A 17388-nucleotide genomic window follows, 5' to 3' on the forward strand; every position below is an offset into this window, starting at 1 on the left:
CTTCCTTCTGGTAAGCGCTTCCGTAGCCTGATGGCAAAAACTGAAAGACTTAGGAGGAGCTTCTTCCCCCAGGCCATCAGGCTCCTAAACTCTAACTCTGTGTCATAACATCACTTGACTCCATGTAAATATCACCATATCAATAAGCTATTCATAATTTTTCTCTACCTCATATTGCTGCTATTATATACCCTGTACAACTTTTTTGCACATTCCTCTTAGTACTATTTAAGTCAACAACATACTGACCTGCACATTTATATTTTTTTATCTTATCTTTTTATTTTATTATTTTATTTTATTTTTTCTACTTTTCTTCTCTTAATATTTGTATACTTTATAATTGCATTGTCCTTGGAGCGGACCTGACCTACATTTCACTGCTGGTTATACTCTGTATAATTGTGTATGTGACGAATAAAACTCTTGAATCTTGAATCTTATTACCTGTCCTTATTACCTATTACCTGTTTACAACTGAGCAGGCCAAGGGTGACAATGGCATGGAACACAAACTCAGGTGACCGCAGTGGAAGAAAAACCTTGAGAGAAACCAGACTTAGTTGGGGGACCAGTTCTCCTCTGGCCTCAATGAACAAAGCAGATGGTCACATACACAGCGGTTAAAGATGCAGAAGAGTCTAGAGAAGAAGAATGCAAATAGTCATGAAGGTGGATTATCAGATCAAGATCAGGGTCAATTTCGGCTGCGGTGAGAACGTAGCTTTAGTTTCACACAGATGCGTATTTTCTGGTGCCATTTTAAACTACTGAGCCATTTAAAACGCTTTCCACATGAAGAACAAAAATATGGTTTCACATCTGCATGACTTTTCAGGTGTATCTGTAAGTGTGATGGCAAAAGAAATGTTTTATTACACTGATCACAGTTAAACTGCCTTCCTTCAGAGCGAACGTGTTTTTGATTTTTCAAACTGCTCCTTTTTCTAGGCCTCTTTCTACTCGCAGAGCACTGCAGTTTCTTTCCATGTGTTTGCAAATGACGGTTCAGGTCTCTTTTATATGTGAAGCTCCTCTTACACTGAAGACATGTGAAAGGTTTCTCTCCAGTGTGAAGCCTCGTGTGAATCTGAAGGCTTATGTTCTGACTGAAACTCTTTCCACAATGAGTGCAGGTGAAGGGTTTCTCTCCAGTATGGATTCTCATGTGAACCTTAAAGTGTCCTTTAAATCTGAAACTCTTTCCACAGTCATGGCACGTGAAAGTCTCTCGAGAATGAATACTTTCATGCCAGGTAAGGTGTCTCTTGTCTGGGAATCTCTGTCCACACTGATGACATTTATACTCCTTTGAGTGAAGCCTCATGTGGTAAGTAAGGGTTGTTTCTCGGCCAAAACATTTACCACACTGAGGACACATGAAAGGCTTCTCTCCTGTGTGAGTTGTCATGTGAATCTTAAGAGTTCCATTTTGTGTGAAGCTCCTCCCACACACTTTGCAGTTGAAGGGCTTCTCTCCTGTGTGATTCCTCATGTGGCCATTAAGGGTTGATTTACTTGAGAAGCTCTTACCACAAATTTTGCAGATGTAAGGACTCTCTCCAGTGTGACTTTTCATGTGTGAATCAAGGGTTGTTTTTTGTCTGAAACACTTTCCACACTGATCACATGGAAACGGCTTCTCTCCAGTGTGAACGACCAAGTGAATCTGAAGAGATGCTTTGCGCGAGAAGCTCTTCCCACACAGTTTGCAGGCAAAAGGTCTCTCTCCAGTGTGACTTCTCATGTGGATATCAAAGGGTGATTTATATGTGAAGCTCTTCCCACACACATTGCATGTAAAAGGATTCTCTCCAGTGTGAAGTCTCGTATGAGTTCTGAGGTTTCCTCTGCAAGTGAAACTCTCTCCACACCGATTACACGTAAAACCGTTCTCTCCTGACTGTTCTCTCTTCGTGTGGTAATCAAAGCATACTTTATGTCTGAAACTCATTCCACAGTGATCACATGTGAATGGCTTCTCTCCAGTGTGACGTTTCATGTGGGAATCAAGGCTTTGTTTATGTGCTAAACATGCGCCACACAGTTGGCATATGAAAGGCTTCATTCCCGTGTGACAATTCATGTGGCGTTTAACGCCTTCTTTACGTGCGAATCTCTTTCCACACTGATGGCATTTGAAAGGCTTCTCTCCAGTGTGAACAATCATGTGCATTTGAAGGTTATATTTTTGCTTGAAACTCTTTCCACATTGATGGCAGGTTAAGTAACTGCCAGATTCGGTCTTCTGAACTTTTTTTGGTGATGAAGATGTTTCCACAGTCATGAAGTCAAGTCTCTCATATTGATCTTTCTCTTCTATCTTTGTCAGTTCTTGTCGCTCTTCTTTCAGCGCCATCAGGTCTAAAGTGAAAAAAGACAAATACAGATTAGTGGCACTTTAATGGCTTAAAGCAACAGACATCAAGACCAAGATAAAAGTATTAAAAAGTATTAAAACATCAAAATGAACATTTTCCAACAAAACTGGGATATTATAGACCAGTCACTCCTGATCTTGGGGACCCACCGCTCCACTCATGTTGTTATTTCTCCATTTTAACACACCTGATTCAGATCACCAGCTCATTAGAGCCTCTTTCACACAGAGATTCCGGAAAATACACGGGTAATGTGTTCCGGGAATCATCCCGGGATTGTTTGATTTTGGTTCATTCACACTGCCAGTGATTTTCCGGAATCTGTGCGTGCGTTCACACACAACCAGTAAAGATCCTGTAAAGACGCGTGACATTTCATGTGACGTGTAAAATGTGCCGCGCACCATTTCACTAAACTGGCGAACGATTTCAGATTCAGCACGGATAGTGAGGAGCTCCGATCGCTGCTTCATTCCAGTTTACACATTTTTCGTTGTGTGAATGTTGATCTGCCTTCAAAACACCCGGTAAAAGAGTTGCATAATAACACGCGTCATCAGCCTTTTCGGCATTGGTTCTGGCTTTTGTTCACACAGCGCTCGTTCCGGGACTGAACCCAGCAATGTTACTAGGTCCCCAACCTGGGATCGATCCCGGAATCAATCCTGGGACGTGTTTGCGTTCACACAGAAGGCACTCCAGCAATTTTCCGGGACCAACGTGCAGTGTGAAAGGGGCTTAGGTGAGAGCTCCATGAACTCAGTGTATCAGCTAAGGGAGACATACAAAATGTGCAGAGCGATGGGTCCACAGGACTAGGATTGAAAACCACTGTTATAGATCAATCCTGAATCTGCCATTCATGTTTAAAATTTTATTTAAAGGTGCCGTACGTAGGATTGACACCTAGCGGTTGAACTAGGTATTGCAGTCCAAATTCAAAATATTGGAGAGGGGTTTTTTCACCCGGCCCCTCCTCCTCAGACTTGATGCACACGCAGGTTGTCAGATTAAGGACACCAACAGAAACGAGCGCACATAATGATGAATGACATGAAATACGCTGTGTTTTCCACCAACTGGCAACCCGGGGTGCCGAAATACAATTGGGTAAACTGGCAGTGGGCAGGTTTCACAAACTAAAACAGAGACCGACATTCCGGCCCCGAATGCATAATTTTAAAGGAGAAAAACTGACTGTAGCATTGTTTCTCAGATAAACAAATATGTTAGCTTTGCATGTTTCTTAAATATCTGCAAACATATTATGGTATTTTCATGCTTTAGTACACTGTAAAACTTTACTGTAAATTTACAGGCATTTTCTAACAGTATTATACTGTATTTTTATAAAACAGTAGCATTCTGTATATTTTACAGAATGTCTGTAAATATACAGAAGTTTTCTGTTTTCAGCCCGCTAAATTTGTAATACAGTACCATACTGTAAACGCATTGCATTGTGGGATATATTTATTTCGCGCTCAATTCAAATGTGATGTGATCTCCAAAGAAGAAGAAATGTGAACAGTGTATTACAGGCAAACTAGATTCGTCAGCGGGAATTAATTGAACAAAATAATTATTCGCGTTATTAAGATAAGCCAGTGGTTTGTGAATCTGTGCGTAGATATGCTTTGTGAGCTTCGTTTCGCGTTTCAAGCGTTAGTGCCTGTGACGCAGCAAACAATGGACGACGCTGCCTAAGCAGACGCGGAGATAATTTGTCATCTGAATCATCTAACCTGTGCCTGAGATGATGCTAATCGACTGGAGCATGAGAAGATGGATTAATGTTCGACTAAGTATCGATACGGTAAGCTTGTCTTTTTTTCATTCATGTTTCTACATTGTTTCCACGCATGGTTTGATTTTGGGAACGTTAAACTTAACTTAAATCCCGAGTTAGCAATTCACTTGGGTAAAATTGGTTTTATATTCGCACATTCACAACATTCACATATTTCCGCGTTCAATAACTTTCTAATTATTTGTGCAATAAAGTTATTTTGGCGGACTAAGCCAGCGCGCGCACACACACGTCACACACCGGATGCGTGCGCGCACTCAGATCACTTGGACATGGTTGTGTACAAGAGGTAAAAAACTGTATAAATACTGTTCATTTTCTCACACAAACCGCTCGTTTCGTGTCTTAGACCATCAATGTGTAGTTACGATGGGGAATTGTTTAATTTGGATTTCTCTGTGCATGTTCTTTTTCCCTCTTATAGAGACAGTGACCTATACCTGCCATTATATGACTGACAAGCTAGAACGATTTGACCTAAACATATCAAAATTGGATCTACTAAAGAAAAAAAGACACCTACATCTTGGATGCCCTTGGGGTAAGCTGATAGATACCAAATTTTAATTTCAAAGTGAACTATCCCTTTTAAGATGTTTATGCACACCTTCCTTTAATCCAACAATCAAAAACAACTTAAATAGCAAATAAGACACACATTCACATGACCTGCTTCTGATTATTATTTTTTTATTATTATTATTTTTCAGGCTGAACAATCTGATGAAGATCCGGTGCTAATGTAAGTGCTTCCCATTTGTAGTCCATGTTAAAAAATGTCAGTTCTATGATCGTGCTTTTTAATGTGTTATAATTTTGCCAGCACATGAAAATCCATAGTCATGTTCCTAATGCTTATTTCAAAAGTAGTATTCCTGATTGCTTCCATGTCTTCCATGGTCCTACAGCTGCTCCCACACTTGCAGAAATTAGATGGCCTTACCCTTCAAGCAGATGTAAGTAGAGATTACTTAAAGCATGTTGCAAATAAATGTGATTTGTTATGTCTTGGTTCTGTTAGTGATGGTTGTGCTGTCTTCTTAAAAATTGTTTCAGGTATTCACCACTCAATCTGATGTCCAGCAGTCTCTACATTTGCCAGAGGACACAACCTATAATTCTTGGTAAGTAAACAGTAAAGGTTTAGTACCTAAAATGAACATCAAGTCATCATTAACGCTATGGAAGCATATGGGTAGCAAAATTCAGTTTGAAATAATTTCAAATTCAGTTAGTAATATGCAAAATGGCAATGCATTTCTGTATTTTAATTGACATTTTACCCTAAATGTGCAAAGTTTAGTGCAAAATGAAAATGGAAATTCAGTTATATAATTTACATATGATATTTTCTACAATTGTGCATCCTGTTGCCAAGCCCTGCCTTGATGTAGCCTAAAGATTGACAGGTCGGGGGTGTGTTGCATTTTCAAATACATTTCGAATGCATTTTCAAATCCACATTGACTTTATATTCATCATGGGGTATTAAATGAAAATGCAATTGAAACGTCTTATATATGAGTGTCAATGCATTTAAGAAAAATAAAAGATATTTTAAATTACAATTTTTCTACCTTTTTACTGCACCTTTGGATCAGAATGCATTCTGAAATTACAATTATCATGTGGTATTATGATGTAAAAACAGTTTTTGCTTGGACATGTTAAACATCTAAACAATTTGGGTAATACATTTTAATTTCCATTTTGCAACTTATAAAGCATTAAAATATGTTTTTAATTTGTGTATTAAAACTAGTGTAGGAAATGGCAAATGTAAATTTTATAATTTAAATAAAATTTATGTGATATACAATAAAATACATATGTGCACTAAATATTGCACATGTATAAGAAAATGTAAATTGAAATATATCACCATTTTACGTATTGCATTTCAATTGAATTTTGCTACCCATATGCTTCCATGCACCCTGGTGTTGTTCTAATGCCCTATGACCTTCTTTGTTTTTTGGACCACTAAAGGAGAATAATACAAAATAAATAAAAAAAAGCCTGCTCACGCTTGTCCATATAATGGCAGTGATAGTGACCAGCATCAAGATGCAATAGTATCACAGAATGTTCACATGCAACATGTCATGTATTCTAAGTGTTCTGAGGGAATGCAATATTGTTTAATGAAAATCCTGACACTGACATTGGTCTTTTGTGCTCGACTGTGCATTCATGAGATACTATTATTATGCAGTTCACAGCTATAGTTGTGAACCCTGTAAATGGGATTTCCCTGCACATATTTCAGATTTAGTTTAATAGTTATGTTGAGTTGAACTATGTATAGACAACTAAACAGAACTGCAATGGAACCCACAATAGTTTATTTGAAGTATTTTCTTTCTTTTTTTATTTTCAGGTCAATCTCTAAGCAACCAGCGGTAAATGTTGAGCAGCCCAACTTTGTCTCTGGCCTTGCAGTGCTGTTTGTATTATTGTATGATTTCAACCTCCAGTATCAGGAAGAGGTGGCATGCACCCTTGCGACTGAGGTTAGCATATTTGCCATTGATATATATATGATAGAGTGAATTGTCACTAACTTGTTTTGACAGTATTTGTAAAGTACTTAAGTATATTTTAACAAATATTTTATACAGTTGATTAAAGAGCTGAATGACATATTGCATATTTAACATTATCATGTAGTCATGTAATCACATCGTAAGTGTTGCAATTCTCTGTGCTGTCTCACAGAACTCACTTCTGTGAGATGCTGTGTGTGTATGTGTGTATTAGATATATATATTAGACATATACATAATGTTCACTTTTTTTCTTTTCTGTCTTTTAGATGCTTTCTCGACATCAGCCCTGCATGTGCATCAAAAACCAAGAAAGGAAAAGTGACTTACAAGAAGACTGGACATGTTGTGTAAAAAAAGAACAGTACTGTAAACCCACAGGTTTCCTCTCTTCTGAAAGACTTATAAAAAATATATTTCTGAAAAACCTTTCCATTCTTTAAAAGTAAATAAGATTACTGTATTTTGAATTACTTGCTAATTGTTAATTGCATTTTACATGTTTTATATTTAAAAGAAAAAGGAAAAAAAAAACTACAGCTGGCATTTCAGCCAGTAAATTCATATAAGGCAATTGCCTGGTCTTTTCTTCAAAATAAATAAAATGTTTTAAAACTCAGAAAATATTATTTTCTCTATTTTTTTGGGAATACTGTTATGAAAAAGTATATTTTTAATTTTGTAAATCCAAGAGTACTGAAATAAAAGCAGGATTTACAGTATTCCCTGTAAAGAGCACAGTGTAATACTGTAAAAAAAAGTTATATAACAGTATAATACTGTATTTCGTAAATACAGTACAGAACTGTAAATGTTGTGTACAGTAGTAGTACTGTAAAAATACAGTATGTGGCTGGCAACCCAGCTGCCAGTATTATACTGTAAATTTACAACGAAAAGTTTTACAGTGTAATACTGTAAAAAAAGTTATATAACAGTATAATACTGTATTTCGTAAATACAGTACAGAACTGTAAATGTTGTGTACAGTAGTAGTACTGTAAAAATACAGTATGTGGCTGGCAACCCAGCTGCCAGTATTATACTGTAAATTTACAACGAAAAGTTTTACAGTGTAGAGTCAAAAACTTACATACAGCACCTTTAAATTTGTCAATAAGCACTAGCACAGTTTAGGTCTTTCATCTATCCGACTACTAATACTTTGTGTAAACAAATAGACATTTCATCAAACACAAGTATGGAGTGCATCAGGGCTTAGTATTAGGTCCTCTGCTTTTCTCCGAGTACATGCTGACCATGAGGGACATTATCATTAGAACTCATAATGACTACGTTTACATGCGCACGAATAATGTGATTATTTCCAATAATCAGAGTAAGGACTTAATCGCGTTATGATGTTTACATGTCATGAACAAAGCTGTTACTCCCATTTACATGCAATTTCCATTATTCTTATTATTCACTAAGAATTGTGGTAAATTTTTTTACTGCCATTATTCACATACCCCATTGCACAGCACAAATGATGGACTCAGAAAGAGCAGGTGTGTTTACTGGCCGCTGTTTTAATTTATTTACGTCTAATGCATAATGATTTTGTACGGCTGTATTCCACACTTTTTCGGCGCCATGGAATTTGTTTGCCTATACGCTGCTGTCGCGTTCTCGATGTTTCTGGATGAGGGTAAGGAACAGAGACCAGTGGCAACGAGTTGTGTTTTCCCCAGAAATGTGATGCTATCTTCCCCTCCATCGTTTCTAATCTGCGTATTATTACATCACGAGCGCATGCTTTTGGTCAGAGCGGCAATACTGCGTTTATGGTGTTTACATGCATGTATATTTCGATTAAAATCGGCGTACACCACCTATGTTAGTTCAATTATGCTTGCTGCGATTATGATGATGCATTTATATAGCGCATTTATTGTGTATTGCCGTACACCCAAAGCGATTTACAATCATGTGGGGGTCTCTCCTCAACCACCATCAATGTGCAGCATCCACTTGGATGATGCGACGGCAGCCACAGTACAACGGCGCCAGTGCGCTCACCACACACCAGCTACAGGTGGAGAGGAGAGTGTGATAGAGCCAATCAAGTGGATGGGGATTACTAGGAGGCCATGATTGATAAGGGCCAGTGGAGGGAATGAGCTTAATCGCATTAAATCGAAGTGTAGCGTTTACATGAGGTAAAGTTTAATTGCAATATTACTGATTTTGTGTAATAACCTATGAAGAAAATAATCACCAATTTTTCCTTTATCCTTTAATCAAGAAGCTCCCATTGAGATTTCATAATCTCTTCTTCCAGGGAGACCTGGTCAAGATGGCAGCACACAAAGTTTGACAAAGAAAAAAACAAAACAGAACTGTTAAACGTGTGCTTTTGTTGATCTTTTTATTTTAATTTCATGATTTCAACTTATTTATGAGCAGTAGACAAGCACCAAATGTACAGTCTTTCATTGTTGGTGACATAACGGAGGACCTTGCTTCTATCAATCCAGTCTCCCAAGAGAGTCCAGTCCATTACTGCCCTTCCAGAACCCCTTGGCCTTAGTTCACTGACCCCAATCTGGTAGTCTCTGTGTTCCCAGAGCTCACAAATCCAGTGGTCACGAAACTAGCACTCATGAATCTACACACTCTAGAATGGACCACCCCCCTGCCTTCATCTCCACTGGTCTCGCTCTGCCGCTTTGCTTTTTTTTTTTTTTTTTAAATCTCTGCTGGTACCACCCAGTCTTTCGTCTCTGCTGGTTCTGCTCAACATCCTGATTCCTGTTGCCCAGCCATTGAAAGTCATCCAAATCTCCAACATCTTTCCATCCAGCTCTCTGGCTCCTCCCTTATGCTGGCTACACTCAGCTTCCCGGTCATGAGCTCAGCTTAGGTGCTCTGATTCGTCGGCACCACCTTGATCTTTTCACCCATTACCATTTTCTTTTGACTCCACTGTTGTCCATCATCTCACATATTCAGTAATCATATCGGCTCCGATACTGCCCTTTTCTGCCAGATCCAAATCCAATATTGTGCGTATACTATAGACACCTTTATTTATATAGCGCTTTTAACAGTACAGATTGTGTCAAAGCAACTGCGCAATATAAAAATAGGCAACACTATACTGTGTTATTGTTATGCCCCACAAAAGGCAAAAATTTAAATTTAAAAGTGCAATAAGCGATATTTGAAAAACACTGTTTGTTTACCCAGACCGACACAGCAACAAACGTGTAGCCAATCAGCATTAGGGGGCATTGTTTACCCCTCCCATGTTATTTTTTCCTTTTTGCATCTACATTGTAAAGCGTCCTTGAGCCCTGGAAAAGCGCTATATAATAATAATAATATAAATAATATAAACTTATTATATGATGGAGGAGAGAGAAAAAAAGCAAGACGAAGATTTAGTGAAAGACTGCAGGAAGAGACATGAGACAATGCAAAAAAGTAAAACTCTCAAAAATCTTACTGGAAATTGTACTCCATACGCGAGTAACACTGATTTTAAGCGTTGCTGGCGACTAACAAGGAAATGTTGTTTGTATTTAATATTACTTACTGCACTTTCGTTTTTGTGCTTCCTTGTCATTCCTTCATCTGCACTTAATTTTTTTTTTTTTATAATTTTCGACATTATTTTGTTGTGTGTCTGCTATGAAAAACAGACATCCACTCTTGCATTCCGTGTGTAACGGAGGCCAGCTAGTGAGATTTGTGCAGGTAAATCCCTGATGTTAAAAGGTGCGCTGACGACTGATAGAGAATGTGGTGTGTAGCGTCATTGTTAGTGCATTCATCTCACATACTAGGATCAGGGTAAGACTGACTCGGAGCAGGGCGCTGAAGCAATGAATGGAGCATTGAAGAGAGGGTTGTGTTTGTTTGGGTTGATTTCAAGTATCAACAATGTCCAGCAGCTTTTTTGAAAAATCTCTCATTGCACCTTTAAAAGAAAAGGCTCAATTTCTCAGACATAATGCGTTGGGGAGTAACACGTTGGAGAAATGGAGATGCACAGTGTTGTCAACTTAGGAACATTGCAGACCACTTTAGAGACTTTTTTCCCTTCAAAAAAGCGCCCAAGCCTTATTTAGTTTCTGAGAATCGTCGGTAATGTCGCGCGAGGTCTTGCTCTCCCAGCGCGCGCGCACACCTCTCTCTCTCTCTGTGTCTGCTCAGTTTCTGTTCAGCGAAGAAGAGAAGTAATGGGAACCTGGTATTTCATTTTTCTAATAGACATGAACAAGTTCTTTGAAAAACTTCTATGACCTTTGAAATATGTCTAGTCTTCATGATCATTGACTATGGTTTCAATAATAATAAACATACATTTGCATAAATCATCCAAATTTGTCCATGCTCATGTTGATTAGAGTATTAAAACTTGAAAAGTATTAATTTAAGGTACATTTAGTACATTTAAATTTGTTAACCGATTGACAGCCCTAATGAAAATGTGAAATCCCAAGTTTATAGCAATGTGTAATTGCATAGACCTGAAAAACCATCAATCACTTAATTAACCCTCGCATTGAGTTTCTCAATGAGGCTAAAATTTATATTAAATGTACCAATTCAGCTAGAATCTGGAGTTGCATTACTTGTGTTGCCTTTGTTAAAGGATTCCCTTTTGTAGTGGTAGGAAAGGGGGTTTCCGGAGGTTGCTGATAGATTGGAAGTTCAGTAGTCATTGAAGTGACATCTTGGGAAGCCAATGGTTGGGCGTTGGCTGAAGATGCAGAGCTGTGGCTGGTAGAAGTTTTGAGGCGGTCACAGACTCGAGTTGAACTCGGAGACAAGGTGTGGCAGCAAAACTTAAACGAGAGCACAAAACTCAAACAGAAAAAGAAAAGAAACTAAAGTAAAAAAAGAAAGTCTAAGGAAGCTTGTGAATTCAATCGTGGAACACGTGATGGTTTTCTCTTTGACCATCAGTCTTGATTGGTCAGCACTGGAGCTCCTCAGGGCTGTGTTCTCTCCCCACTGCTCTTCTCCCTCTACATCAACGACTGCACATCTAAAGACCCCTCTGTCAAGCTCCTGAAGTTTGCAGACAACACCACACTGATCGGCCTCATCCAGGACGGTGACAAGTCTGCTTACAGACAGGAGGTTAAGGAGCTGGCTGTCTGGTGCAGTCTTAACAACCTGGAGCTTAACACGCTCAAAACTGTGGAGATGATCGTGGACTTCAGGAGAAACCCCCCTGCCCTCCCCCCACTCACCATCATTAACAGCACTGTGACTGCAGTGGAGTCATTCAGATTCCTGGGCACCACCATCTGACTCTATTGTCAAAAAGGCCCAGCAGAGGTTGTACTTTCTTCGCTAGCAGGGGAAGTTCAACCTGCCACAGGAGCTGCTGAAACAGTTCTACTCTGCCATCATTGGATCTGTCCTCTGCACTTCAATAACTGTCTGGTTCAGCTCAGCTACCAAATCTGACCTCAGAAGACTACGGAGGGTCCGAACTGCTGAGCGAATCATTGGTACAACCCCCTCCCTACTCTCCAAGAGCTGTACTTATCCAGAGTGAGCAAAAGAGCTGATAAAATCACTCTGGACCCCTCACATCCAGCACACTCCCTCTTTGAACTGTTACCGTCTGGTCGACGCTACAGAGCTCTGAGCACCAGAACGACCAGACACAGGAACAGTTTCTTCCCTCAGGCAATCCATCTCATGAACATTTGAACTCTTAACAACAAATATGAAACACACAACACTATCATACTTTTTATTTTTTATTTAACACACATACTTATTACATTTCAAATTTTCACCTAACATACCTGTACATACTGAATTGTCTATTTTGTATATTGTGTTTGTGCTATTTTGTATATTTGAACAATTTGTTTTATTATTATTATCTGTGTCATGTCCTGTCGCTGTCATTCTGTCGCACTGTGGAGCTACTGTCACTAAAACAAATTCCTCGTATGTGCAAACATACCTGGCAATAAAACTAACTCTGATTCTGATAATGTGCAAAATGCAAGCTATAACTAGGACCATTGATTGTGAATTTAAACTATTCTTTGTGGTCAGAACATGACAAACACTTCACATATTTGAATACTTCAAACGTCTCCAGTAATTTTTCCAGAACAAAATAAATGCCTTAATAGAAAAATGTATTTCTTAGTTTCTGCATGTTTTAATGAGAGATTGTTTCAAATCCTGAAACATGTATGTGTTCCCTGACTTTGATGACATGCATCTTCAGCAGTTTGCAGTGCTGGCTGCAATTTCCTTAGAGATGCTCATTTGACAGTAGCTTGAGTTAACTGTTGTAGTAGCTTGAATTAGGATGCAGATGCAAATTTATTTTCATTATCAAAAACAGTAACATCTGTAAAAATTGTAACAAGGTCATTTTTATATGGTGTCTGAATATTTACATTTTATTAAAATTAACTTTAAAATTAATTATGCTCCATAGTAGCATACATTTAGATCATGATAACCACAATTAAAAATCACACATATAGTACTTAAGTATTTTTATAATAATTACGTATTATAATCCATTGCTAATCGGCATCCATTGCTAGTCTTAAAATATTTATATTTATATATTTACCACCTCATTCTGTGATAGAAAGCCATAACGGCTCACAAAAGGAAGTTGTTTCAAACACTCGACTGATGTTACATTGTAAGAATTTATAATATTATTTTTTGTTTGACAGCAGGTTTATAGACGCTTCTCATTACAAGTCATCATAAGGAAAAATCAGTGTGTTGCTTTTTTAAATGCATGTTATAAACGGAGGCTTTTTCTCTAGGGGTGGGAATCTATCAGTACCTCACAATTCGATTCATATAGATTCTTGTGGTCACAATACAATTAAAAATCGATCCTAAATTTTTCCATCTAATTTTATTTTTGCACACTTTACGTCAAATGCACCAGTTTTTTTATACAAAAATACACCAGTCTATAGTATGGTTATAGTTTCCTATTAACTCAAAAATATTTTACACTTCACATTAATGATGTGCCAGAATCCTAATACCGTGTTAGGAAAGGAAATCACATGTACTACGGATCCCCTAAAGGGAATAAATACGAGATGGGAGGAAATATATACTTCAATGCTTTATCTCGTAATTATATCATTGGGTAATTATCCTGTATGTAAAGTGCCGGCATCAGGGAGCCCTTATTAATATGCAGAGCATTGAAAGTGAATGCGCGCTCGCTGTTTAATTACACTTTTCAGATTCGCAATCACATGTAAAATACACGTACCTGTGGCAGTACTTGCCCCACATTTTAAAAGATTAGTTGTTTGTCAGGGGTGCTCAGCATCTGCAAATCATTTGCCATCGTCCTATCAGTCATCTCTTCTTACTCTCTTTATGTGGTAAGTGAAATTGTATGTACTATAATGTAACAGGCAACTGCTAGCAAGCAGATAATCATGTCCCTTTAGTGGCTCCATAGAACGCACAGTTTGTTTTTGTTATCGAGTGTCTTATTAATCTAATATAGGATGTGTTGGGATATTAGCATTTATTAACATGCTGAATGCATATTACCAGTGTTTAGTTTCATGCTCAAATGCAATGCCCGATATTGTCTGAGTTATGTGAGACGGTCATATTGCTTTTAGATGTTTCTTTTCTTTTGAAAGCGCATCACTGGCATTTGCATCCTTTTGTGCAGATACAAGTTGTAATGTTACAGCTATGTTATATAGCCAAGTTATCTGATTAATATTATAGGATGTGTCATAGAATGGGCTTCAGTTTATTGGCATAAAGTCAATCAGCTTCATCTCAGGCAGCTACTCCAATGCTTTTTTTTTTTATAAAATGGCTGCATCGTAATCGTAATATAACAGTGTTGTAATCATGTGTTCATGTTTTCATGTCATTTTTATTTTTAACCCTCTAAGCGCCAAAGTTGCAAAATTGCAACAAGACGTCATACTTCATGAAATAGACTGTAGTTCCTAATATGGTGTAATATCTCATTTGTATTCCCTACCACTAAATGGCAAACATGTAGTACTTCGATTCTAGACCAAAATCGTAGAGCAAGTAAGCTATCGTGTCATTGATGCGGAAGCAATTCAGTTCATAGCGTGTGAGTAAATTGTGAGATTTGTGAGAGAAAATGGCTAATAAAAAGTTGTACCGTGAGGATGTGTTGCAAATGTTATTCGCCGATTCTGACTCTGAAGGGGAATATTTGCCTTTTAGAAATGACGATCAGCCGTCTAATGATCGCGCTTCTCCCGGTACATCTTTCCCGTGCAAGGCACGAGTGCTCACAAAGCACCAACAAGTGATCATTTCAACACTTTGCCCAACGAGGATGGGGGTGGCAGGGGTGGACGTGGTCTTAGTGTCCATAGGAGAGCTGTTGCTCTCTGATAATCGGCCAGATTGCGCTGTTTGTTCTGATCGCGCGCGCTCAAAGGACCGCCGGCAGACAGTACAGGTGCGGTGTGTGGGGTCGGTCTGGGCGCTGTGCCATGCAATGAGAGGTACCATACTCTCAAGAACTATAAACTGTCACCTAGATACCTGATTGGGCAGACAGCTGGTCAACGGATCAAAAAATAAGCACATGTATTTTACTATGGCACAGTAATATAGTAATAATTTACTACTTTCTCCTGTTTTATTGTTGGTTTCCTCTTTTCTGATCATCATTCTGATAAACAGACAAATAAAAAACATGCAAATAAGTTCAAACATCAATTCAATATCTACTATTTCCTGAATATTATGAAATTCATCATCAGGGGAAATCAGAATTCATTTCCCCTGATGATGTCATAATATGCAAATTAGATGAGTACATGTACACCCCACATAAACTTTCGGTCATGCCCAACATTTTTCTAATTTACAGTAGATCTCTATCTTTAAGCCCTTTCAAGCCACAAGCTTTTGAAATCTTGATGTCAAAATCCAGCATCTTTTCAAAAAATCCCTGGCGCCTAAAGGGTTAACATCCATTTTCATTCTCTCCATGATGGCCCTGCGCACACGCCCCGCGAGCACTCAATTACTTGTTTTTGTAACATATTGATGATCAATAAGAAATTGCCAAAAACGCTCATGCCTATTCTTGAGACGAAGCCATGTTATATGGAAAGCTCTGGCTTTATGTGGATGAGACCAAAGTTTCCAATTCAGCATAAAAGCAGTGCTGTCTCTTTAAAATCTGTTGCTCATGTCCAGGATCTGACACAAATCTAATGTTCTCCCTGTTCTTTACAGTCATTTACACCATGTCCTAGCTGCGATGGCGACATGTTAAATTTCTAATTTAGAACCGGTTTCTATTTCTGCGACGTCATGGCTGGAACAACAACATACACACCCCGCACGCCTCTGATTGGCTGTGATATCTGATCGATTCTGTCGCGTGTAGTGTAGTGTGGACACGGTGTAAGGACGTTTTAGCTCTTTTAAGATTTATAAAGTCATTTTGACATTCAACATTTTGTGCGTTTTTGTCCGGTATTCGTCTGGTCAGCATGAAGACAAATAAAATAAAACAACTTCAGTTATGACGCTCATGACATTCTTTAAAAACAATTTCAGTAGAGAGGGATATTTTTTGAGAATGAAAACCAACCTGTTTGTTCCTCAGTATCTTCATGTTTGACTCTGAATGCTTCTTCAATCCTTATGTCTTCACTCTCCTCTTTAATAAACGCCATCTTTATAATAGTGTCAAGTGGATCTCGGTTTTTCTGTGAGATTGAACACTTTGTCCTGTTTAAGATGAGAATAATTAAGAAAAAAATGAATGCAAACTAAATCTCTGGATGCTTCTCAATCAGCTCCCTAGTTACTGCACTGCTAAGTGACTCCGAGAGAGCGTTTATGGCCTTATTTCACCACGAGGAGACAGAAAGCATCAGCATGTTCTGCATTTGGTATTAGATTAGAGTTGCCAAGCGTTCAGTATGATAAAGAATCCTCCCGTATTTAAGGTTTCGTAAGAAAGCCATACAGTTTGTTCCGTATTCACAGACATGCATCTTTCCTGTATGTTTCTTCGTCTTTTATAACCTAAAGAGAATATTCCCTGCAGGCTATTTTTGGTTTCGTTTTCATAACCATGTAAACTAATTAAAATGTTGCAGATGTTTCTGAGTGATGACCAGCAGAGATGCTGAAATGTGTATTTTTCATAAACACAATTTCATGTCTGAAATAAGATTTTAATAAAATGTGAATATTAAAGCAATCAAAATGATCAGATAAATCCAAGCTTATAGCTAAAATATTGAGTCTTTGTGAGAAAAGCGCATCATAAACACAGGAGGTGGCGTCCCTTATTTTGCTTTTCTGAAGTTGGCAACCCTATGTTGTCGTTATTATTGTCTGCATATTTAATACTAACCATATTACATTTTCACGGAAAAACTGCTACTGGCAGCGAAATGAGACGCAGCTTTTCTGTTATTATTCATGTATGAGTGCCGTTTATTCATGTTAGATAAAGTATCACAATGTTTACTTCATCCTTAATTAAACCATTTTACGTTGCTTGTAAAATCTTTTAAATTTCCCGAGCTTTTCGCATTGATTTAAACACTTTAAATGCTTAAAAAACACACACAAACCTTTCTTCAGCCGAACCACAACAGAAGCAGGAGAGCGGCGCAGTCTTATGACGTCACATCACAACACC

At 38.2% G+C, this 17388-nt stretch overlaps 1 protein-coding gene across 1 annotated transcript; it reads right to left on the minus strand.

Annotated features, from left to right (window-relative positions):
- Window positions 1-307: 307 nt before the first annotated feature.
- LOC306861616 (uncharacterized protein) lies at window positions 308-17388 on the minus strand. Its single transcript, XM_079403995.1, has 3 exons — window positions 17321-17388; window positions 16324-16463; window positions 308-2364 (listed from the first exon to the last, which is right to left on the minus strand). Exons 2-3 carry the CDS (start codon window positions 16406-16408, stop codon window positions 698-700), a joined length of 1752 nt encoding a protein of 583 aa, XP_079260121.1. The 5' UTR covers window positions 16409-16463; window positions 17321-17388; the 3' UTR covers window positions 308-697.

The sequence above is a fragment of the Barbus barbus genome, assembly GCF_936440315.1.
Source record: "Barbus barbus genome assembly, chromosome: 42".
Lineage (NCBI taxonomy): Eukaryota > Metazoa > Chordata > Actinopteri > Cypriniformes > Cyprinidae > Barbus > Barbus barbus.

What these genes read in the sequence shown, in the direction of transcription:
- LOC306861616 (XM_079403995.1), bottom strand. Translation starts at nt 16,408, where the DNA reads ATGGCGTTTATTAAAGAGGAGAGTGAAGACATAAGGATTGAAGAAGCA. An exon ending in AGATACTGAGGAACAAACAG is followed by an intron (nt 2,365 to 16,323) that starts GTTGGTTTTCAT and finishes TTTTCACTTTAG; the next exon opens with ACCTGATGGCGCTGAAAGAA.